Raw genomic sequence first — 24,110 nt, forward strand, 5'->3', positions numbered from 1 at the left:
TTTTGGCTTGGAACTGCAAGTATTAGATCCAGGAGAAAAGGCCTTTTTTTTTTTTTTTAATCTCCCTCTGCAAATATCTGCCCAGTTAAAAGAAAAGCCAATTAGCTACAGCTATTTCTTGTGCTCTTAACACTTTTGCTATCTAGGAATGTCCCGGTGGATGGGCGCTGAGGTGAGAGCGCTGGCAGAAGCTGCAGATTATAAACCAAACTGAGCAGTGTCCGTGAAAGGCACGTTTCAGGCTTGCAGTCGCAATGGTGGGGCCAGAAACTTGATTGTAAGGGTTGTGCGGGTCCTGTCCAAGAGCACAAATTGACATCATGCGCATTGCCTTCCCAGTCAGAGCTAATGAACCGGGTTCACACGGAGGATGCATGTTGAGTGCTCATTAGCTCTGCTTAAAGACCCCCAGGGTAGGGGAGAGCACCACCTCCCCTGGGAGCCCATTCCAGATTTTGGCCACCCTTATTGTAAAGAAGTTCTTCCTTATGTCCCACCTAAGTTCAGGGAGGTGGTTGTACACTGTTGCGAATGGGATCAGGATTGGGGCCTGGATGGTCAAGCTGAGTGACACACGCAGGTAGCCGATGGACTGGGAGAGGCGAATCCCCAAGACTCCCCGGTCCGAATGCTTTGCTGTGCACTGCAGTGGGTTGGATCATAGCTTGCACCTGGGCAAAGATAGCTCAGTGACCCTCTGTTAAGGGGCTGAACGTGCCTATGCCCCTTGCTTCACAGGTGGGCTTTAGCCAGTGGGGGTGGGATACGACACCGGCCTGGTGCGGGGTTATGAGTCCTTCACCTCTAGTCCAGGACAGGAGTCCCCCGGCCCACTAGCAGTCCACATCTCTTTGGGGACCTGGCAGAAAGCAATTAGCACAGCAGACTGGCCTCTCCTGTCCTTCCCAGAAGCTGTTGTCACACCATGTCAGACAAGTGCCCCTCCAGGATGCCATTTGTGTCCCTCAGACAAGCAAATGCTGGCATGTGGGTAGCGTTTTGGAGGGATGGACTCAGGGCTCTTCTTCCTTTGAAGTGAGGCTTTCTCTGGAAGCACGGGGACATGGTCACTGGGGGCATCCCAAAATGGGGCGCCTTGCCAGCATCCTCCTTGAGAAGTCCCGGTTGCAATGGGCCACCAGCAGGACTCACACAGGAAGATGGTACCACCTGTTCCAGGGGGAGCAGGCTCCCCACGGGCTGTCAAGCCAGCTGCTGTAGCCAACACTGCATTGACAAAGTAAAACAAATAGTGCGTTGTGTGGGAACGATTTGGTGGAGTGCTGACGGCTGGCCGGGAACCAGGACGCTGCTCAAATCAGGGTAAACACAATCTGGATTCCCCTCTCTGTTCCCTTCCCCGCTCTATCCTGGCCATGTTTTGCAATTGCATGGCAGGTGCACGGCTGCTTCCAGAAGGTCCTGATCCTGTGAAGGGCTGAGCGTGCCTCCCGGGAAGTCAGTAGGAAAGGGAAGCATTGAGCATCTCATTAGGTGGGTCCATGGCGCTACCCAGCTCATCACGTTTTCTCTGTTGTGATGATCACAGTAAGCACAGAGGGGGCTGGGATGCACTGAAGAGCAAAGGGGCTTTTCAAACGAGTCCCGGGTCTCCATCCTCTCTTGGGTCAGTTGCTTGTCATGCCACCGTCTGTGGCTCCCATTCTGGACTCAGCAGTCATGGAAGCAGAACCCATGGTCATTAGGTTTCTTATGGGAGCGGGCAGAGACTTTGGGACCTTTCCCTCCACCTCTGGGGAATTTTAAAGTCCATTGCAAAGGGAAGGATCAGGAGGGGGCTTGAAGAAAGATGAGTATTGTCCTGTGCATTATTCAGTGGAGGAGTGGACCTGCCAAGACCATGCTTTTGGGGAGCTGGAAAACATGCATTGGCCAAGTCCTGCTCCTTGGCATTGGGGGTGATGAGGGGCAAGTAGAGGTTGTAATGATGCAGAATAACCTGAGACAAAGTACTGCGAACCTCATCGCTGGTGCATTTACAGCTGGAGGATAGTTTGCCAGAAAGCTTGCCCCCCTGGTCAGGGATGGAGAGGTGGGGATGAAGAGAGGCTCTTCATCCCCCTGGTTTCTCCTGTGCTCCACAGGACTGCAGGAAACTCTCCTGACACTGCTTACTAACGATCAGCCACGTGATTGCGCCTCAGTGCCCAGAGCATTAGCAAAGCCGTTTGCTAAACACAAATCACAGGGGCCGTGTCTGGGGAGGGCCCGCAACGCAGAGAGAGGAGTTTGTGGTCGTTAATAAATAGCAGCACATTAAGATGTCTCTCTGGGTGATTTTCACTCATGATAATTAAGTGGGATCTCCTGTTGGGCTGGCCAAGTGGTATAAAAAGGGCCCGAAGTTCCCTGAATGCATTTCCAAGAAACGGTGTCCATTCGCTTTTACGTGGCCTGCTTGTGGTTATGACATAGGGGAAGCCAAGAAATGCAGCGGCCCTGGGGATCTGCCTCGCTGACGGGGGAAAGGGGAAGGCGACCAGGTGCCCTGCTTTGCAGAGGAGAGGCAGGAAGGGGAGGGAAGCAATCCTTTATGAATGACAGTGCTTGACATGCATCATCCCACAGCCCTTGAGGCCCGGGCTGTAAATTCAGCCTTAGCCCTGAGCGAAGGGTGGTGTATAAATAGGACTGCTCCAGAAGCTGGTGCGGCGAGCCCCGAGACCCCTCTGAGTCCTTCCTCCCCGTTCCCCCAGGGAAACAGTTTGCTGCAGCTTGCAAATAATGCGGTCTTCATCTGAAGGCCACGGCAGTTGCCTCTTGCCAGCCCTGTGCACTTTTCCTGCCCAGTTCTGCAGGCTTGGAGCAGAGGGAGAAGGGAAAACATTTATGGATAAAGCTGCCTAGTTTCATCTGGTGACCTATGAAGGGTTAACACATGGCCTGTGGGCTCCCACTCCTCCATTGCTCCTGCCACTGTGGTGGTGACCAGGGTCTCTGGGGCAGGGTGGCACGGGGGAGGGAGCCCAGTGACCTAGGTGCCCAGGTAGCAGGTCAGCGGGGAGGAAAGGGAGCTCAGGTGGGGATGGTGCAACGTGTGCTGCTAGCATGACAGCATGGCGGGGAGGGGAGATTCATGCTACCCACATGCTGGGGGGGTGCATGTCTGCCTGAGCCCATATGGTGCATGACCCATGTGCATGCAGCCTTGGGTCTGTGACCGGTCCACGTGTAGTTCCCGGCGGCTCTGAACAGCCCAGGTCTGGATGGGGAGATCTGTGCTGCAACTGTGCAATGCTGGTATCTCAGGACGTCTTGTCTCCTCTCTGTGACCTAACCTTGTCGTCCTCCAAAGCTCTGCAAAGTCAGCTCCAAGCTCCTGTTTACCTGCGATTTCTCTGGGCTGCTAGCCTAAATGGTTTCCAGGCATTTATGGCCTGATCCAGCATGCACTGGAGTCAGCCAGGAGGTTTGCAGAATGCAGGGATTTCCTTGGGTCCGACGGACCGTTCCCTTGCAGCAGGGCGGGCACGAGGTCCAGACGAGGCAGTGCCAGGAGGGATCCTTCCAAGAGGCGACAGCTGAGCTTTCCCTTTGCAAGTCCCAGCCGGGTCTGGACGCCCTCCACCGGCGGGTGCGACTGGCAGGCTGCAGTGTGATGGATGCCCAGATGTCAGAGCTCATTCTGCTTAATGCCCGATGATCGGAAAAGGGCCTGGGCAGAACCAGCACCTGCTCCTTCTTTCGAGGCCGCTGCTCCTTGGGTGAGGGTCTGAGGTTCATCTGCCCGCTCGTGCCCACCCCTCTTCATACTACGGAGCTGGCAACAGACTCACCAGCTGCTGTGTCTCATGGATAGGAAAGGCTGAAAAGCACAGAGGGGCCTTAAAGACAGCCTACATTGCAGCTCTGTAATCCATATCATAAAGGTTTTCGGGCTGGGGACTATCTCTTTGTCTTGGGTTGCACAGCGCCTTGTGCAGTGGGATCCTGGTCCATCGCTAGGGCTCTCAGGTGCTATTGCAATACTTCTACTACTAGGGGTCTTAACGTCAGAGCAAATGATGCTTGCACCTGCTTTAAGTCCCCTTTACACAGACTGGTGCAAAGGGCATCACAGACTATGGGAGAATTAGACCCAGAAATCGGGCGAGCCTTTGAGGTCACCTGGACAGGTTGCTTTCCATTCCTTCACATTCAGCCCTTGTCAGTCTTTTTCTTTTCCAAATACCGACGGGCAGATTTTTCCCTGCAAGAATTTCCTCATCAGTGCAGGTGCGGATATATGTTTGTGCATGAGTTGGCACTGAAAAAAGCATCTTTGCAAATGCCTTGGAAACTTTCCACCCCACCTTCCCGTCCACACCGCCACCTCCTTTGCAACTTTTTTGGTTGTCTACCTGGGAGCAGAAGTAATGTGGTTTAGGCAGCTATTCGCCAGCCCTACCTAGCAATTAGTGGAAGGCTTTGTGAAAACGAAGCTTTCCTGAATCTTCCCGGGTGGGTGATATCTGCACCTGAGACTTGATCCAGCCCCCGGTTGAGTTAATGGATAGATTTCAAATGAGCGCTTGGATCAGGCGCATAAAATATCCCTCAGACCAGTTTGAATAACAGAAGTATTTGGAAAAAAACCCTGAGTGTGTTTGCAACTCATTTGGGAACAGCAGAGATGCTCAAACACGTGGGTCATTCTCAGCACGATTGTGCCTCCTCCCAGCCGGACTCACAGGTCTGGGGCTTGGGGCATGGCATTGAGAGGTATCTTTTGGCTCGGTGCTAAATGGAGTGTGAACCGCAGCATGGAAATGAAGGGGGGAAAAAAGCACAAGCTACCTTTTTAACAGAGCTGTTTTCACAGCATCCGAATAGGACAAGGGAGGAAGGAAAGGCAGAGAGAGAAAGTGAATGGGGGAGGAGTGGAAGAGGAAAACGAGAGCGTGGGGAGAAGAGGATCTGGAAATTGCTATTTTTCCATGCCTTGTATTTGTTCTTTGCTGCTGTCAAGGACAAGCCTATTTATTAGACAGGCCCACAAAGACAAACCTCCCTCAGCACTGTATAATGTCCTGGGACAGAGGATGAAAACTGGAAGGGGAAGCTGGGTTAGAGCCACTTTTGCCCTGACCCAGCCAGGCAGATCCCATGTTCTCCTCTGGAAAGACTGGTGTGAAATAGAGAACAAGAGGGACATTGCAAGAGAGGAAAGGGAATAAAAAGAAGAGAAGAGAAGAGAAGGAGGGATTGAAACAGGAAGTCTAAGGCAGAAAGAAGTGCATCTCCTCCCTGCCCGGCAGAGAGCATGGTGGGCAGGGCCTGCAAAACGCCCCGGGCAGGAACAGGCATTATTTCCAACCTAGTTGATGGCATTGATTGCAAATCCCTCCGCTCCTTGTCCCTGCTCGGTGACACAGTTGCAGGAGTCGAGATGAGAGAGGTCTGTGGCTGTGAAGGCAGGAGGGCCTGTACAGCACCAGGGACATTGTCCAGCCTGGGTTGCACTGTGCCAAGCAACGAGGCTCCTACCAGGTGTGTGGGCAAGGAGCAGTCTCGGCACTGTTACAACCTCTCCCCTCTCTCCTCTGGGGAATCCCAGTGCAATCAAGACTCATTGTCACCAGGAAAGTGGCACCCCCAACCCACAAAAATCCTGGGAATTTATGGCCAATCTCCTGGGCCTTGCCAAGCTGGCCATCTACCCAGCCGGGAAGGAGATGCTGGCTGGGGGGGCTCGGGGAACTTGTTCCTAGAGTGGCTGAGCATGTCTCCAAGCAGAGGGTCACTGGGTGGTCTCCTGGGGCTCCTTAGGTGCTTTGGAGGAGCAATGGGTGCTTCCTGCAGCTCTCCACTCAGGCAGGCACTTCCCCTCTGCTTTCTTCTGATGAAGCAACTTGGAGTGTGTGTGTGTGTGTGTGTATTTTTGCACCCAACCCATTGGCGCATATGTGTGTGTTTTTGCACTCAACCCATTGGTGTGTGTATGTTCACACCCAACCCATTGGTCTATGTGTATGTATTTTTGCATCCAAGCTATTGGTGTATGTTTGCATCCAAACCATTGATGTGTGTGTGTTTGCACCCAACCCATTAGTCTACATGTATGTGTTTTTGCAAACAACCTATTGTTTTGTATGTGTTTGCAGCCAACCCATTGGTGCGTGTGTGTGTGTTTTTGCACCCAACCCATTGATGTGTGTGTGTGTGTGTTTCTGCACCCAGCCCATTGTTCCCTCCTCCAAGGAAATTTTCCTGGCAGGGCTGAGATGCTACCATACTAGCTGTTTTCTGTTAGGAGCATTAATCAGTTGATGGAATAAGACAAATACCACTTTGCATGCCAAAGGGAAAACGAGATAGGGGTGTGGGGGTGGGGGAAGGACCCAGTAGCCTCTTAAATAAAGCAGGAATGAAAGAAGGCCAGAATTGAGAGCTGATTGAGGCTTGTCCTGTGAGATTTCTGAAGGCGGATCATGATCCCGCTGCAATCACTGGGGCTTATAGTATCCAGCCCTTCATTCCCAAATCATCTTCAGCAAACCCTTTTCCAGCCTAGCAGCACAGGGCTGCATCCCAGCAGGGTGAATTCATGGTGCTCCCTAGGAAGAGATAATGAGCCACATGCTATTTATGCTGCAGGGGTCTTCCAGCTCAGTTTTTAAAATCAGGGCTCTTTAAGGGTGGGAACCACCCAATCCAGGGGGCTTTTCATCACAGCAGTGTCCTTGGTTAGCATTTCCCACAACACCTGTCCAGCTCCTGCCCTCCTGCCTTAGCAAGAGGTGCTTTTCAGCCCTGCTTCTGCTAAGGGTAGAATAGCTGCAAATGGCATGGGGGGCAAGAAACTAAATCAGCTTTCTGTAATGCTGATGTTCTTCAACTCATTTCACCATGGAGGGAGATGGGGTGCAAGTGTGCGGGGCTGGATGAGCAGAGGAGGGTTTCAGGAAGTGAAATCAGAAGAGCTTTGCCATGCGGATGGGTGTTTGTTAATGCTGAGATGTGCAGAGAGATGTGCATTGGGTTTTGGCACAGCTTTCTCCAGCCAAGGGAAGACACCATACAATGAGGATATGTGGTTTGAGTCCCCCATTCTCCCTTGCACCCCACTAGCTGCAGACGTGGCTTTGCCCACTGCAAAGGACATGTGTTCTGGGTGTGGAAGACACATTACCACTGGAAGTGGCTGATGGAAATCAGGTTTGGGATGCCTTGCCATCCCATCAAACTTACAACTTCTTCGTAAGACCTCGCAGGTCAAGTCTAACGTCACACTGGGGGAAACAAAGTTCCTGTTCAGGAAAGGCTTGAACATTGGGGCTATTCAGCAAGGACTCAGGCATTGCCAACCAACCATGCTGCCCTACTACAGCCAAATGCCAGCATTGCGTTTGGGCCATGCAAATAAGGAGGCATGTTGACTTGATTTATAATATAACTTCCTGGGCTCGTCTTTTCCCTCCGGTTAGCAGGAAGAGCCAGCTAAAGGAGGCCGTGCTAAATCAGGTGTCACAGTTGATGCAAATCTCTGGCTGTCATCCTTTTGCTGGTGCAGGGAGCGTGAGCTGCAAGAAGGAGGATGCAGCTATGAGAGAGGATGGTGGGGGGGAGTTGAGGGAGAAGGCAGGGTGGGACATGTCTTGTTGGATGTCTTTATCCTTACAACACTTCTGGGAGGTAAAGCCATAATGCTCTCTGCTTTGGTAGGAGAACCAAGGCCCAGAAAAAAGCTAAATGGTTTTCCTAGCATCTCACATTCAGGGCATTGAACTGACCTCCCTTCAGCCCCGCAACTACCAGACCCCCCTTCTTCTCCATAGAGGAGATTTCACATTGTTTTCAGGGCAGACTTCCATACTAGTTCGGGTTTTGGAGGCACCGAAAAGGCCCTGGGGTGGATTTATTCTCCGAGCTGCTTGATGTGTCCCCAGTTTCAATTTTGGACGGAATTTGCTCATGAAGATGTAATCTTCTCCTTTTTTTCACATTGCCTTCTTACCTTTATTTTTTTAAACTCTGAACCTTTCTACAACTATTCACGCGGGGAGCGGGCGAAGTGCCTTGGGAGGGTTTCCGGGGGCACGAGGGTCTCCCTCCAAGACACCGTGGAAATTACCAGACGATGTGCACAGATTGCAGTGAGCTCTGGATCTGGCCTGCGCTTCGGCACAAGTAGCAACAGGAAACTGAGCCGAGAAAAATGGTGCGTGTGTGAGTGGCAGTAAAAATGTCCCAATGGCAAGGCCTGTCAGACTGCAGGCTGATTTCCCAGAGAGAAGTGCCAAGAGCCCCTTTACTCAAGTGATTTGTGAGTAGACATGGGAGAGGTTTGAAGCAGATGATGTGGACCTATTTGAGCTAAAAGCATCCTGGTTTGAAGCAGAAGGAGCTGCAGGCAGGGCATTCTCTTTATACCTTTGACCGGGATTTCCTTTCCCAAATGTGGATTTGTTAGTCTTTAGCGTGAATGTCTGCTTCATCTTACAAGTATTACAGAAAGAGATAGGTTTTAGGGATGCACAACACCAGGTCCATTGGACCTGTTGGACACTGGGTGGATAATCCCTTGTTGTGTTTGCTCTCATGTACAATCCCTAGCGACTGAGTCGATCAGTTAGGACAAAGAAGGCGCATCTACATGTGATGCTTTAATGCACATTAACCTAAGTTGATGCTCATTAAGTGCATGCATCTACATGTGTGTGCCCTTAATCCACATTAAAAATGGCAAATTTAGGCTAATTGCGCTTAAATTGGATACCTGCAAGCGCAGGTATCCAATTTAGGCATGAATAGTTAAAGCGCATTAACGCAGGTGTAGACACTGCATAATGCAGGTGTAGATACTCTGTGTGTGTGGACTGACTTGAGACTAAGTCAATTCATGCACAGCATTGATGTGCATAAATGCCTGCACATGTAGATGCCTGCCTAATCTTGTTTAATGTGCACTAAGATAATACGCATTACATTTAAGTGTGCTTACATGCACATGTAGACATGCCCAGAAATTGTGCATTATGGATTTGGACACTTACAAGGTTATCAGTGTATGATTTTGGAGAAGAAGAAGTGTTCAAAGCTCAGGTGGTGCTGGGAAGGTCCAGCTACCAAAGGAAGAGTACCGTTAAAAACAACTAAGCTGCTCTTACTAAGTGGAACACAATGAATGAATTCCTTCAAAGGCCTTCGTCAAAGCCCATTAAAGTTAAGGGGAAGATTCCCATGAGCTTCAGTGTGCTTTGAATTTGGCTCAACACCTGGTGGCTTGGTTTGAGTGAGCTTTTGGGACCATGTCTACACTTTATCTCAAAGTCTTCGGGCTGAAAACGCTGCTACGTCAAGCTTTCCTATGGGATTTCCAGCCTTTGCTAGTGTGGTGCAATTCAGAAGCGCTGTAAGAAGCCTCTTGCTCTTTCCTCATTCCCCTAATGAGAGCTGGGAAGTGCGTGAAGTGCATGGGGTGAACCTGAACTTGCGGGATCATGATCTGGCTACACATTCTCCCCCGACCTTTTCAAACCGTCAGGACAGCTCAGCTCGTGTTGGGAAGCAGTTTTAGCTCGGTTCCTATTGGATCCATTTCAGTTTGTTCAGCTCGAGGAACATGTGGACTTAACCCTCTGTTGATTGACTTTCTGTTTCTTTCCCAACTCACCGCACCACTAGGTTTTTCTCCCTGCAAAACCTCTGCGGGGGATGCTGATGGCAGGAAGCATCTCATTTCAGCAGCTGGAGAAAGAGACATTATACAGGAGACCCTCATAACATCCTTTCCCCCTTTTCACAGCTGCTTAAATTGCAGAGAAACCTCCACTGTCTCTGCACTGTGGTTCTCCCTGACTGCCCAGAGGAGTTCGGTCTCCTGTGCCCTCCAACATCAAACCTTGCAGAACTTGCCCTGGGTTTTATTTAGCACAGACAGGCCACCTTGCAGACGGTGTCTGGTCATCGGTGAGACCCACCTCCTAATGTAGCTCATTCTGGTATAAAGAAAAACCATGGGAAGGCTTACTTTGCAAAGACCCCCTCAACACACACCTCTGTGCATGCATAACAGTCTAAATTTCTCCCTAGTTTGCCATTAGTTTTATCAGTGTAGTTATGTCTGGGATGAATTTGGCCTCAGGGAGTTTAAGACGGTCTTTTGGTGCCACTGCTTTGTTCTGAGTTTCTTCTCAGAGCAGATGCCGCCTTTTTCTCAAATGATGGGCCCTCTCCAAAATGCCACCTTGCTCCTGTCCCTGTCCCATAGGAGGGTGTAAGAGGAAAATGGTACTGGATCTGCAAAATGAGAAGAGTGAGGGTTTTTTTTAGAGCTGAAGCTCTCACCAAGTAAGATGTGGGTCTCAAAGCATGAAGGAAAAGAAGCAGAGGCAATGGATACCATCTCCCCTTTCAGAGGGGTCAGATGCCCACATGGCATCCTGGGTGCTGCTTCTGTATCAGTATCTAGGTGCTGATCACTTCCTTTGCCTAATGATGGGGCCAGGAGAAAGGTAAGGGAAGAGGGGCAGAAGGGCAAGGGTAGCAGGGGGTTGTAATTCTTCCCCTCTATTCAGCATGGGGGAGGCCACATCTGGAGTCCTGTGTCCAGCCTGGGGCCCCCACCACGGAAAGGATGTGGAGAAGTTGGAGAGAGTCTAGCAGAGGGCAATGAAAATGGTTGTGTCTGGGGGACAGGACTAGTGAGGAGAGGCTGAGAGAGCTGGGCTGATTTAGTCCGGAGAAGAGAAGACTGAGCGGGATTGAATAGCAGCCTTCACCTCCCTGCAGGGGGGCTGCAAAGAGGATGGAGCTGGGCTGGTCTAGAGTTGGGAAAACAAGGAGCAATGGGCTCCAGCTGCAGCAAGGGACGTTGAGGTTGGATATTAGGAAACACTTATGAGGGCAGTAAAACACTGGAACAGGGTACCCAGAGAAGCGGTGGTGTCTCCATCCTTAGAGGTGTTTAAGACCCAGGTAGACAAACCCTTGTCTAGGATGATGTAGTTGGGGCTGGTCCTGCCTTGAGCAGGGGGTTGGACGAGATGTGATGTCCTGGGGTCCCTTCAACCCTCAGTTTCTGTGAGTGTGACTATTTCCCTGTCCTTGCAGTGGCAGGGCTCTGTCCATGCCCTTGTTGCCCCTTCCTTTACCGGTGGCATGCTGGAGGTTGTTCTTGATGTTTCTGTCTTGGTGCCTTGCAGTTGTGTGTGATGGTTTGCACTTGGGGGGGATCTATTTTTTGGGTCCTGTCTACTTTCAGTTTCCATTGGATGTGACGGTTGGGTCCATCGATGCAGGGCCGTGCTATCTGGGTGAGGGTCTTGTAATGAACCTGAGCTGGTAGCATTTGCTGAGCATCCTTTGTCTCTCTTGTTTTCTCTCTTTCAGAACATGGAAAAGGTGCTGGTCCCTTCTGTCACGTTAATCGTAGGCTGTGGAGTATCGTCGCTGACGCTTTTGCTCTTGATTATCATTTACGTCTCTGTCTGGAGGTACAGCTTGCTTTCTCCTCTCCTCCTGCTGAGCTCAGCACCTGTCTGGAGGTTCAGCAACCTCAGTCTGTCTGGAGGCTGGAGGTGTCCTCCTCCTGTTAGGGGGATTTGGATACCTGAGAAGAACCCATGTCTGGATGCGTAGGTGTTGTAGGAAGCAGCGCTGCTGGCTCAATAGGCAACATCTCATTGGTGCTCACCGGGGAAGCAGCGAGCGCCGAATCTTAGATGCTTGAAAGTCACTTGCTATTTTGGGCACCTCTCTTGAGATACTAAGCTGGGAGACCTGCTTTTCCGTGCTTTGTGGGAACTAAACCTCTTTCAGGTGTGTCATAGATGGATACCCATGAAAACAAGCACCTCGAATCAGTGCATGTTTTTTTTTTTTGAAAATGTAGGGGTCCAACAGCAGTTTTCATCTGCTCGGGTATAGTAAGCCTGGTGATGTGGCTGAGTCCCAATTCAAGGAGAGGCAGCATCCAACAAGTCTCAAATTTATCTCCTGTCGAGTGGAGTCATTGTGTGCTGTTACACGGCTGCTACCAGGTTATTTTTGTGGCGAGCAGGGGGATTCATTAGGATAAGTTTGAGTCATCTCAGCTTGGCATGGGATTCTGTCCCTGATGGGAAAAAAAATTGGGCCCAGGGAGATAAAGGTGTTAAAACATTGCTATTGCTGTGCTACATTAAATAGTCTTTGGTGCTTTGACTACAGACACTTCAGCCCGTGTTGGTAGTAAACACCCAAAAAAAGGCTTATGGTAACTTTTGGGAATGTATTGACTAAGACCCACGAAAGCAAGGAGAATCTGCATGAGATTGGGAGTATTTTGAAATGGAAATGGAGTGGTTCAGTAGAATAGACCTAATCACAATGCATCCAAGTCCCTTTTTCAGGGAGAGCGTCAGTGGGATCCTTTTCTTCTGTTGAGAAAGCCTTTGTAGCAGGGAGGAAAAGGTTCATCCTGGGGCTCTGTCCTGAGGTGCCAATGAGGGTTTTTTCCAAAGCAGATGGAAACAAAAGGGTAAAAAGAGACAAGATAAAGAAGAATAGGAAAATCCGTCTTTTTGTTCTTGGAGGTGATTGGTTAGCTATGGCTGGGTGGTCTGGCCTGGCAGACCTGCTCGAGAGCTGTTGTTCTGGCCTCTGGCTCACTCCCCCCAATCTGGTTCATCATCTGGGTGGTCTGGTCAGGTCTTTCTCCTCTCCTAGATGGGTAATCTCATTTCATCATGCTGGTGTTACTTGGGACAGTTAGTCTCAGGGTCAGAAGAAAAGCTGAGGGACAGCGAGTCCTATTTGGGGCTTCACAGTTGTCATGTGCAGAGATCACTTTGCCTCCCTGCTCCTCTTCAGTGGGCGCATCTAGACATGCAGTTAATGCTAGATGGGTTTACTGCGCAGTAAATTATTGCACAGTAAACTCTCCTTGGGCAGGCATCTACATGTGCGCTACTGCACGGTAACAACAGCGCAGTTAATTTGCAGGTAGAAAATCAACTGTGCTGGAGACAGATTTCCAGTGGAGTAAGTGCCTGCACATGTAGACGGTGATGCTTTCCCACACAGTAAATTAGTCTACTGCGCAGTAAAGCATCTTGTGTAGACATGTCCAGTATGTATATATGCATTTAATTAACCATGCAGTAGACTAATTTACAGTGCATTAACGCCTGCACATGTAGATGGTGATGCTTTACTACATAGTGAATTAGTCTACTGCGCAGTAAAGCATTTGTGTAGATGTGCCCAGTAGAGAGGTGGTGCTAGCTCCTACCCTGGGGGTCTTTAAGAGGAGGCTAGACCAACGCCTTGCTGGGGTCATTTGACCCCAGTACTCTTTCCTGTCATGGCAGGGGGTCAGATTTGATGATCTGCTCAGGTCCCTTCTGACCCGACCAACTATGAAATTATGTATACATGCATTTAATTAGCCATTTAATGTACAGTGCATTAAGTGCCTGCACATGTAGACGGTGATGCTTTACCACTCAGTCGATTAATCTATTGTGTGGTAAAGCGTCTTGTATAGATGCATCTAGTATGTATATATGCATTTAATTAAGCATGCAGTAGACTAATATATAGTGCATTAAGCACCTGCACGAGTAGACGGTGATGCTTAACCACTCAGTTGATTAGTATATTGTGTGGTAAAGTGTCTCATATAGATGTGCGCGGTGCATATATATGTGTTCATAACTTGTCCAAGTATCGCGCGAGCCCTGGTATCCCCATATATCTCTCGCAAGCCAGGGGGGGTTCTCAGAAGCGGCTCCAAATGTATTATTCTTGTCTTTGTTGCCAAAGCAGCACAGGAACTCAGTAAACCTGGCCCTTTTCCACTGTCTGGGAAAGAAGCTCCTTGTTAGAACAATATTCAGGCCACATGGTGTTCAGCAGAGAGCGCTCACTGGAGCTCAGCTGCTTTGTGGAGACTTGGCTGCGACTTTACTGTTCAGGCCTTTTTGGACAAAGGCAGCTGGAGCCTGGGCATGGAGGCTCAGCTTGAAGATGAACCTGTCCTGATGAATAGACTCGCTGAGGCTGGCAATTTGGAACAGCTCCCAGCATTTGGACCAGCTAGAGTTTGCTCCCGTATGGGAAAGCAGAGTGTAAGCCAGTTGGGGAGGGCTGCGTGCAAGCCATCAGGTTAACAGGCGATGAGAAAACACAGCAATGCTATGCTTCCCATCCTGCTCTCCGGTATCTGTTGCCCGAGGCTGATACGCTCAAGACTTTCTCTGGTAACGGGGTGGAAATGCGTGGCTTCAGCCAAAACGGTGGGTTTTCTGTCTAAACGAAGTGGTGTTACCAGCTGGTGGCTGTTGAGTGGCCTGCTGAGCAGCTCTCTCCAGTTTCCATAGGACAGATGGTTGCAAAAACTCTGCTACAAATGACACATCTCCCCCCTCGTTGGCTGCCATGGCTTAGGCTACAGAAACGAAATCACCATCTTACCCCACAACGGCAGTTCCCCCAGGCCAGCTTGCAGATACAGTTTGCATGCCATGCATAGAGGTGGACTCCTCCTCCCCCCAAACAGTTCCTCCTGCACCTCAGGTGAGTGGGGAATTCACTTACAAAGCCCAGCTATTGCCCATCACTTCCCCTCCATGATTTTTGCAGTGTCTTTTCATCCTCTTCTAGATGCACCGCAGCCTTCATCAATATTCTTCTGCTTGCTTCGTCCCTGACCCCATGTAAAGTAGCAGCCCCCAGCCCCGGAGTGACCTTTCGCTGCCAGGGCAATCAGTGCTCATTATTGAATTGCTCTTATACTGCTCCACTCATCGGCCACTCTGCAGGCAGGACAGCCCAGGCCTTCTTGCTGGTTGACTGAGCACCTCATCCATGCCTGGCTGAAAGACCTCAGCACAGACTTCGCTTGCTCCTGAAGGCTGCAAATCATCTTGGTGGCCGTCCGCAAACTTTCAAGGGGCTTCTGCATCCTTTTCTCATACTGACCTTGCTTTAAACTAAATTGCCCCCTCGACACACTTAGATGTCCCAGTGATGGGAATGTATCAGAAGATAGTTTGGTAGATAGACAGACCAATGGCTTTGGGGACTCTCCCTAAAGCTGCTAGCTGGGGAATTTGGGACCTATTAATGATAGACAAGTGGGACCTGTGTTGCTCTATGTTTTTCGTGTCTCAGTTTTGACTGGGCCTCTTGAGGCTCACACCGCAATGGGCAATGCCCATGTGCTTCTGTGGCTGAGGGCAGCAGTGTGTGGCATTTAGGAAAACCATGCTATGGAGGGGAGGGGGGATGCTTGCAAGGTTGCAATTCATTCAGGGTTGCAATGAATCTAAGTAAGATGGTCCCTTTTACCTCCTCATTTCAGGACCTTTAGCATCCACAGGCAGTCACGTATGAGTCTGCGGGATGGAGGGCTTGCTGCTCTTATACATTATTGCGGATTTATTGGTTGTCTTTTTTTTTAGGTAATGATGAAATTCTTGTAGTCTGGATGCTGGGATGAAGTAGAGGCAACTGCTAGCAGCACAGGTCTCGTTGTCCCTACTATATTATAGACAGGCTACTTGGTGCATGAAACACCTTCTGGTGAGACTGAACTCTATCCGACCGGTAGGAGATTCAGCACTGATTGCCCTTTACCCAGTCTCTGTGCCCTGTGCTGTCTTTTGTTATCAGTGCAGGATATGAGTCAAGCAGCAACAGATCAAAATAGATAACTGTGGAGACCGCGGAGAATCAGAGAGACCTCCTAGGGTTATTCAGGGCCGCACAGATGACAAGATAATGGTGGCAATAGGAGGAATACTAGTAATGACTCGTCTGAAAGCCCTGAACTGTGGAGATATTAGGGTCTGGATCTGAATTTTGTATTCTGGACCCCCGAAAGGGAGAGCTATGGGGTGGATTCTGCTTCTCCTCATGGATGGCCAGCATGGAGCTTTTGACCCACGCTCAGTCACTAGCCGAAGCATGGGAGCGACTCTGTGAGCCTGTCTGGATGCATAAAGGCTTCCATGATAAGAACCAGATTGTCCCCTGGAGACATTCAGACATCACCCTATTCCTGCAGTGCTCAAGCTTTCATCCACACAAGCCAGATAAGTGGGTCAGGGCTGGTCCATGGGGCAGATTGAGCCCCACATGCCAGGATGGGGTCCTGTGCTGCCTCTGCCCATCCCTGCACACTTGGTATAGCCCTGTGCAGCCTCGGCTGGTCCCCAATTGCCAGGATCAGGGCCTGGGTCCCTGTGCAACCCCCTGTAACATGCTCTGGGATCAGGCCCTGTGCCCCCTTGCATGCCTGATCCAGCAATGCAAGGCCCTGAGTTGCCCACAGATCTGGAAATTTAGTAGCCCCTTCTGCCAACTTTTTGCACTCATGGGCCAGATGACATGGCAATGAGGGCTGGATCTAGCACACGGGCCAGGCAGGGGTTGATTATATCTCCATGCATAACTCCATAAATCCCACCCATAGATGTAGGAGCATATGTCACTGCCTTGGTGTACGCCCTTTGCCCAGACCGCGAGCCTTCCTCCACATGGTTTTCCTCTCTCCCCAACCTGAGGAGTCTAGAAATCAACCCTGGCTTCCTCTACATGGGCCCTAAACCCCTGGAGAGGGTAGAGGAAATGGGTGTGGGGCACCAAGCCCCGGGGGGCATCAGCTGAGCTGGCAAAGTGGAGAAAGGAGGTTTGTACAGAAGGTGTAGGCTGCTGTTGCAGCACCGTGCTGCTCAGGGCTTGCTTCGTGTTTGCTCCCGTTTACTTCTGGTGTCTGCTTGGGCGATGACCTTGCAGCTTGACCTGCTAGCCTTGTATGACGTGGCTAGGCTTTGTCAGGTTTAGGGTGGCTTTGGCCTTCTGTCAGCCTTGGCCCTTGGTCCAAAAGTGTGGAGCACAGGCAACTGGCAACCTCACTCCTGGGTCTCGATGCCTCCTGTTGTCACATGGCGGTGGATATTTCCACCTTGTCCCTCTGACCCTTACTTCATCCCCAGTCTTCTTCCCATTCACATGCCCTTCTGTCCTGGGAGTTAGCTGAGTCTCCTCCATCTCCAAAGACCCATCCCAGCCTTGACACCGCAATGTTTAAAGCTGAATTGTGAAAATGTTGTGACTTTTCAACAACTTTTAATGTGCAAAGCATTGGTCAAATTCTTATATCTTCAAGGCCAGCCAGATTTGAATGTTCAAAGGAGCTTTTAGGGCATTGGCCCCAACCTTTGACCTACAAGCAACCTGTTGGAGGGCTGCCCGCAGGGCAGTCCTTGCTTTGTACTGCTGTCCATTAGCCAGTGAAGACTGGAGGCCATTGGTCTAGGAGTTGGAGGAAAGATTTGGGACCAAGAGGAGGGACCAGGGACTGCTCAGGTCCTGACTCACATGCCTTCCTTTGCCAGCAACCTCCTTCCTAGCCCAACCTAGGGAAGACCTTTGTTCCACCACCCTACATTAGCAGGAGCTGACCCCTGATTTCTGGGAGTGAACAGCTGTGGGGAGCTGAATACTGGAGATGTCAGTGGTGATATCTTGGGTTGGAGCACCTCCATGCTGTAGAGAAGGAGGTATTAGCTGCACACGAGAGGTCCTTCTTTCGACGGGTGGGGGATAAGAACTAGGGGGACTCTCATTTGGAAAGGGAACGAGTCGGGAGAGTCAGGACCGATGCATTGGAGGGGGCAGGAAGGCAGGCCTGGAGACTGCAGACCCCATCTGCCTTGCACGAGGATCCAAAGGACATTGATAGATGTCCCCAGGTGCCTGCAAGGTGGGATATTCACGTCCAGCCAAATCTGAGGCTCTGCCTGGATCCTGCAGCGGCAATTTGCAGTATGTTTGTGGCTTTTCTTCACCTACTGACTGAGATAGGGTGCCACACTGAGCTGGGGGGCAAGCCCGAGGTGGGGGTCTCAATGAATGACTTTCATGGATGTTGGGGACTTGGTTTTGAAAGGAGCGGAGAGCAATTTTTTGGCAAGCTAGCTGCATTTCTGTGTTTTCAAGGGAGCTTTTAGCCTAAAGTTTTCTGCTAGCCAGTAAGCAGGGGTTACACTCTGGGTACAGCTCAGGGGCTTGTTTTCAGAGAGCACTTGAGGGATTGGACAAATGAAACAGTGCGCGCGCGCGCGTGTGTGTGTGTGTGTGTGTGTGTGTGTGTGTGTGTGTGTTTTCGGGGGGGATCCAATGCAGCTGGATCCAGTACAGCTGTTCCATCTGCTCGCTCTTATCCTACCCTAAGAGCATCTGAAATGTAGTAATTTACCCCTGGGTTAAATCAGACTGTGACTGCAGATCTGCCTGGGTCCTAAGACCTCATCCTCAGGGCAGATTTGAGCTAACTCCTACTGGGACCCAGCTACCCTCTGCCTTTGCGATAGAGTTTGCAGAGCTGTGATATCTTCTGGAAGCCAAACTGCGAGCCAAGCAAAAAGAGGGTGGGAGGATAGGGGCTGAGAGACCCCGGTGAGAGCCCTGACTGCTGCTCTGCTTGCAAAGCACGGCGCCCGAAGCCTGGCAAGCCTGAATGAGTAACGGGGGGTGAAGTTACTCGTTTCAGTGGGTACTAGTCCTTATCCTTGGTGCAGGAAATGTCACCCACAGGCAGATGCTGTGGCAGGGTGGGCTGCACTCTCCAGCGGTCTAGGAGTGGAGCCCTGAAAGGCTGGATCCAAATGCCTTTCCTTAGGGATCAACCAGCTAGGCCAAGAGGAGGCCATTGCTATATGGGCAACCCAAGTGTCTCCATATTGACTGCTCAAGCCATTGCAGCCAAAACTGAATGAAGAGGATACTCCTCCATGCCCTTCCTGAGGCAAACACCCACCCATGCTGGCTGGGACTGCATGAGAGAGCCAGGCACCTCGTGTGTGTCCTTGCATGTTGGGTTTGGCCCAAAGCTCTTTCCTGCATCATGCTTCTTTGCTTCTTGCACTATTTTTCCCCACTTCAGCATCATCACTGAGTAAATAAAGAGGCATTAAACAAGCTCCCCAAACCAATGAGGGCTTTGAATGAATTGCCATACACGCAGCTCCGTAGCAGAGCTGTATAGCACCTCTTAGAAATGGTCAGTCTTGCAAGGTCTGCAAACCAACAGCTTTCTGCCTCGTGTGCCTTCATGTCCAGGAACCTGGCACTGTGATTATGCACCTAAAGATATAGCCAGATTTTTCCAGGCTTAATCCCTTATGAGCCCCAGAGAGGGACATATCAGCAGTCTTTGAATAGCAAACCGCAATGATTTTTTTTTCCAGGGGCGTCTGGTTGGGTGAAGCAAAGGGAGGGGGGGAAGTTTGATGTGGAAGCACTTTGTTAAGAAAATGCATTCATTGGGAATCTGTTTTCAGAGCTTGCCGGCCAGAGGGTTTGGAAATCTTAACACGTTTGGGTTGTTGTTTCAAGCTGCTTTTCAAGTCCCCTTTCAAGTCGGTGGAGCTGGGGAAGACTTTTAGTGCTTAGCAAGTTTCAGAAAAGGGTTTGAGGTTTATAGGAACAAGAACAGCATCTGTGCTGGGACAAACATTTCAAGGGCTGTCCATCGTTGTGCTTTGGGGCATGCACCGATCGCCTGGTAGGGTCAGGAGAAAGGCTCCTGCTCGCAGAGTGCAGTGCTGTACAACCGAGGGTCTGCGCTTTGCCCTCCAGCATCCAGCTTCGGCCTCTGGTTTGTCGAATCCTATAATCCTGAACACGTCTACCCCTGTCTCAGCTGGGAAGTCGGGGTGGTCTAGTGCAGTGGCTCTCAACCTTTTTTGTATCAGGACCCATTTGCAAACATTGATGGCCAGCCCTGACCCAGCGCCCCTCACTCCTGACCCAGTGCCCCCCGGCAGGGTGTGTGTGTTGGGGGCTGAAATGACACTTTGCCTCTGCAAAAAAAATAAAAATAAACCAGGTCATTGATTAAAAAGACCACCTAAGTGAAGGAGCAATCTCATCAGAGACCCCACCCCAGGTTATGACTTTCAAATCTTATGGGGGGGGCTCTTGTCGCTTATGGGGGAGCTCAGCCCCCTGAGCACCCCCTTAATTCGCACCCTGGGTCTCAAGCAGCCTGCAAGGGAAAAGCCACAGTTTCCCATGTTTTTTTTTTTAAAGTTTGCCCACGACCCTTTCATATATTCTTGCGACCCAATGTGGGCCATGACCCATGGGTTGAGAAACGCTGGTCGAGTGCTGAGAGCACTGCACTGGGGAGCAGCATTTTACTCCTGCCTCTGCCACTGACTGGCTGGAGAGCCTCTGTCACCGTGCAACTATTCTCCCTTCCCTGCCTCCTTTCGTCCGTTTAGATGATAAGCTGTGCAGGGTGGAGACGGTCTTTTGCAGTGGGCCTGTACAGCGCCAAACAGGCAGCAGGGCTGGGACCTGGCAGGGTCCTTTCGGGACCACTGTAATAACAGCAATGATACGGTGGCTTTTCTCTTTGCAGGTACATCCGCTCCGAGCGCTCCGTCATCCTCATTAACTTCTGCCTGTCCATCATTTCCTCCAACGCGCTCATTCTGATCGGGCAAACCCAGACCCGGAATAAGGTAGGAGCTGAGTTTATTCCCTTGCTGATCCATTGAGCCAGTGTCTCCCTTCCTCCCTTTGTTAATTAGCAGCATGTCAAAGATGCAGCTCAGTGGCAGATATCAATATTTGCTCTCACTCCCTCTTTGATAATTTGTGAGCATCCCCAGGGCTTTGTTTAAACCCTGTGTGATATTCTGGACTATCTGCCCGGAGTGAGCCGAGGCCTGGCACAGTGAGAGGGATGCAGTGGGTTGTAAGATTTTAACTATTTTATCTCCCCACAACTAGGGGGAAAAAGTATGATTTGGAGGAGAAAAAACGCTGAAGATTTTTGTAAAAACCATTGTAGGAGGATCAGTCAGGAAGTAATACCTCCTGGTTTCCTTTCAGCTAAATATTATTGAAAAACTGTTAAATTTTTGCAAAAAAATTGCACAGCCTCAGTGAACACACAGCTCTTGTTCAACATAGTCTCCTTATTCATCAGTGAGGGTTTTTTTCCCCCATGGGTGAACAAGGGCATAACATCAAAAACATGCTGATCTGCTACCATTTTCATGAATTCTTTGCAACAGAAGACATTGCTCTATTATTTTTCTGTAGTAAGAAATGTGTGCAAGGTAAGAGCTGGCACTTTTCCAGGTGTATCTTGAGTCTAATGAGACTGAGAACCACAGATCCAGATGAATGCTGGGATAGTTCCTGCAGTATGTATGAATTAGTGGGCATGATTGCATATGTATTTATGCACGCCTAAACTCAACGCGCCTTTGCTTAAGGTGCATTAAGGCAATTTAGGCGCACGCCTACACGTGGACTCGCTAATGCGCATTAAGGTGCATTAAATTTCAGTACAAATAGCTAAGTCTCGTTAACACACATGCAGACACGCTAATGTGCATTAACACAGTGTGTATCCATTGATGCACACCGTGTTAATGCGCATTAGTGTGTCTACACCTGTGCTAACGCAACTTAGCTATTTGCGCCTAAATTTCATACCTGCTTTATGCAGGCATCAAATTTAGGCTCACATGGCCTTAAATCGCCATTTTTGAGATGCATTAAAGGCACACACGTGTAGACATGTGCCCTTAATGCACCTTAAAAATGACAATTTTAGGCTAAGCTCAATTACAAGAGGCACGTGTAGATGCTCCCAGTGTATAGATTCATCAGGCGTCTATCTTGGCATGGCAAAAGTCCATGTCCGTGTTGTGCAGCCTCCAACACTTCCCTGTCACCTTGAAAACATCACCCTTATAGCCCATCCTTCACTCTCTGGGCTGTATGGCGGCCAGGGCAGCATAGTACAATCAAAAAATGAGAAGGCCTCTGCGGATCGCACGCCGACGTGCGGGCAGAGATTGTCCTTCAGTAGCAACACCTCAAACATGTCTCTACTGGGACAGACTCTTAGCATGTGATATTTTGGTTTCTTCAAACCGCAAGTTTGTTGCGGTCCCCTAAGGCAGGCAATCAAGTAGAAGAACAGCTTCCACATCTGAGGGCTTGCTTAAGAGCTACACATTAAGAGGCGTTGCTTTCTGGTTGACCCCTGTAAAGATTTTGCACTTCTGTGGTGGGGGTCATGCTGTGATCCTCAAGCACCTGGCAAGCATTCATAAACCAAGCCTCATGCTACCTGCTCTGCAGGATGGGGAGTATGATTAGACCCATTGCCTCCACTGCAAAGGCAGAGGCACAGAGAGTGACTTGCTAACATCACCAAGTGAGGATGCGACCTGAGGTTTCCTCGCTGTCGCCTCCTGTGTGCAACCAAGTTTTTGTTCCTTCTTGGCACTGCCCAGCAGAAGCAGGGGACTTCAGTCCTTTGCCAGTCCACCTCCTCTGCACGAGCACTGCTGAGGGGGCAGGACTGGTTTTGTCAATGGTGATCTGGACTCAGGAGTAAAGCCACGTAGTCAAGGCTCCTGAATGCAGTGCTGACGTCCTAACCACTGGCCAAAGTCCTCTCTGTCTGTAAAGAAGCCTCCCACGATTGAACCGAAGCCTGGAGGGTTTTTTGCTAATGCTAAGCTGAAGCCAAAGGAGGGAGAGACTGTGCGCGCCACGGCTTTGAACGACAGCGCCCGGGAAGGAACTTGGGGAGAGATTGAGCCGCGGCTGTGGCGACTCTGTTGCTCAATGACCTCTTATTTCCCATTGAGCGCGGGGGTGGATCTGCTCCTGCATCTCGTGGCTTCCCCCCACCCCTCATCAAACCAGAGCGATGACCCTAATGTGCCCGTAATGCTTTTTCACACTTTCCGGATGCCCATCATCAGAGCCTGTAGCGAGGCCTCGGTGCTCCTGACTGTGATAGCACGGAGCAGATTAGCTCTCCCTGCACATCAATATGCATGAAACCCCATAAATAGAAAGATTATTCTTGGATTTCCTCTCAACCGTCTAGTAAACAGTCTCCAGTGGAGAACACAGAGAGAGCAGCTACATGGAGGAGAGGCCGGGGCTCTGCTGAGTGTCAATTAGGAATTTATACAAGTTGAAATATTGATGGTGGAACGACTGGAAAAAAAATTGGCGTTCATTTACAGCTGCCGTTTTGCCCCTGCAGAGGTTCGTTGGCAGTAATTCGTGGCAGTGGACTGTATTCTTCCTTCATTTACACACCGGCAATTTCCGACGCCAGAGTCCAAGTCTGCCCCTCAAAGCTCTTGGAGGATGATAATGTTGACGAGAGGCAAAATGGTGTCATCGTCTCGCCATGTTGTATGCTGGGAGTGAATCCCGCACAATTTGCCTGTATGTTGGAGGCACCATCATAGGCCAAAAGCAAAAGGTGTTCTCTTTTTAAGAAGAAAGAAAGTTTCTCGTCCTTAAAAAAAAAGTGTAATGTGCCTGGTTGGCTTAATACAGTAGCATGGCAATTGGTCATTTGGCTGGTCCGGTAGCCTTTCTCCGCTCGGTGGCTGGTTCAAATCCAGTCCGCTCCAGTGACAGAAGTGAGTGCTCATCATCTGAGGAGTCCTTGATGTCAAAAGTCATTGTAGTGGGCTCGGTGCAGGAAGCCCTTTATTTCTCAGCAGTCGGTACTAATTAACACTTCTTTGGTCCTCACAGCAGAGATGTGAAAGGCTGAGCTGTCCATAGGGAATTACCGTCACTTTTCCAGCCCTAGCCGTGGTCTTTCCATGGCAGGTTGAGTTGACATGGCCGTGGGAGAGTATGGGGATAAATTGGTTCATGCATAAAATAGGATGTCATACTCAGTGGTAATTAAGAACTCGCATTCCCCTGTTCCCAAGCCTGAAATCCTATCTGCTCACCTCTTTATTAGCCCAGCCCCAAGTGGGATGTATTAGTCTTGGATAAACATAAAATGCCTTGGAAAATGCGATGTATAGCTCCAATATGATGAAAAATCAGAAAGCCAAAGCCTTTCTTTCTTTTATGCAGACTGTCAGGTGTGGGTGGCAAAATTGTGTTGGTGTTGAAAAAGAACCACAACATGGGCAATGTATGAAGCCAACTAAAAAAGCCTATGGCGTTTCTTACAGAAACCACCATTTTTTTTCATTAAAATGGTTCACTGCAATTTGATCTTCTATGGGGGAATTCTTCCAGATTTGTGAGTTGGCTGAAAAATGATTCAGGATGTATGTGGTAGCCGTGTTGGTCTGCAACAAAAAGAAGTGCCAAAC

General features: G+C 50.0%; 1 protein-coding gene across 2 annotated transcripts in view; it reads left to right on the forward strand.

Moving 5' to 3' along the window:
* Positions 1–24,110, forward strand: part of ADGRB1 (adhesion G protein-coupled receptor B1) — a 311,804-nt gene that overhangs the window by 228,694 nt on the left and 59,000 nt on the right. For both annotated transcript variants that reach the window (XM_019553467.1, XM_019553473.1), the window contains exons 19-20: positions 11,335–11,438; positions 20,360–20,462. In XM_019553467.1, the coding sequence (XP_019409012.1) occupies positions 11,335–11,438; positions 20,360–20,462 (207 nt within the window). The remainder of the gene's footprint in view (positions 1–11,334; positions 11,439–20,359; positions 20,463–24,110) is intronic.

Source organism: Crocodylus porosus, unplaced genomic scaffold, assembly GCF_001723895.1.
Source record: "Crocodylus porosus isolate Cpor-Errol unplaced genomic scaffold, CroPor_comp1, whole genome shotgun sequence".
NCBI classification, from domain to species: domain Eukaryota; kingdom Metazoa; phylum Chordata; order Crocodylia; family Crocodylidae; genus Crocodylus; species Crocodylus porosus.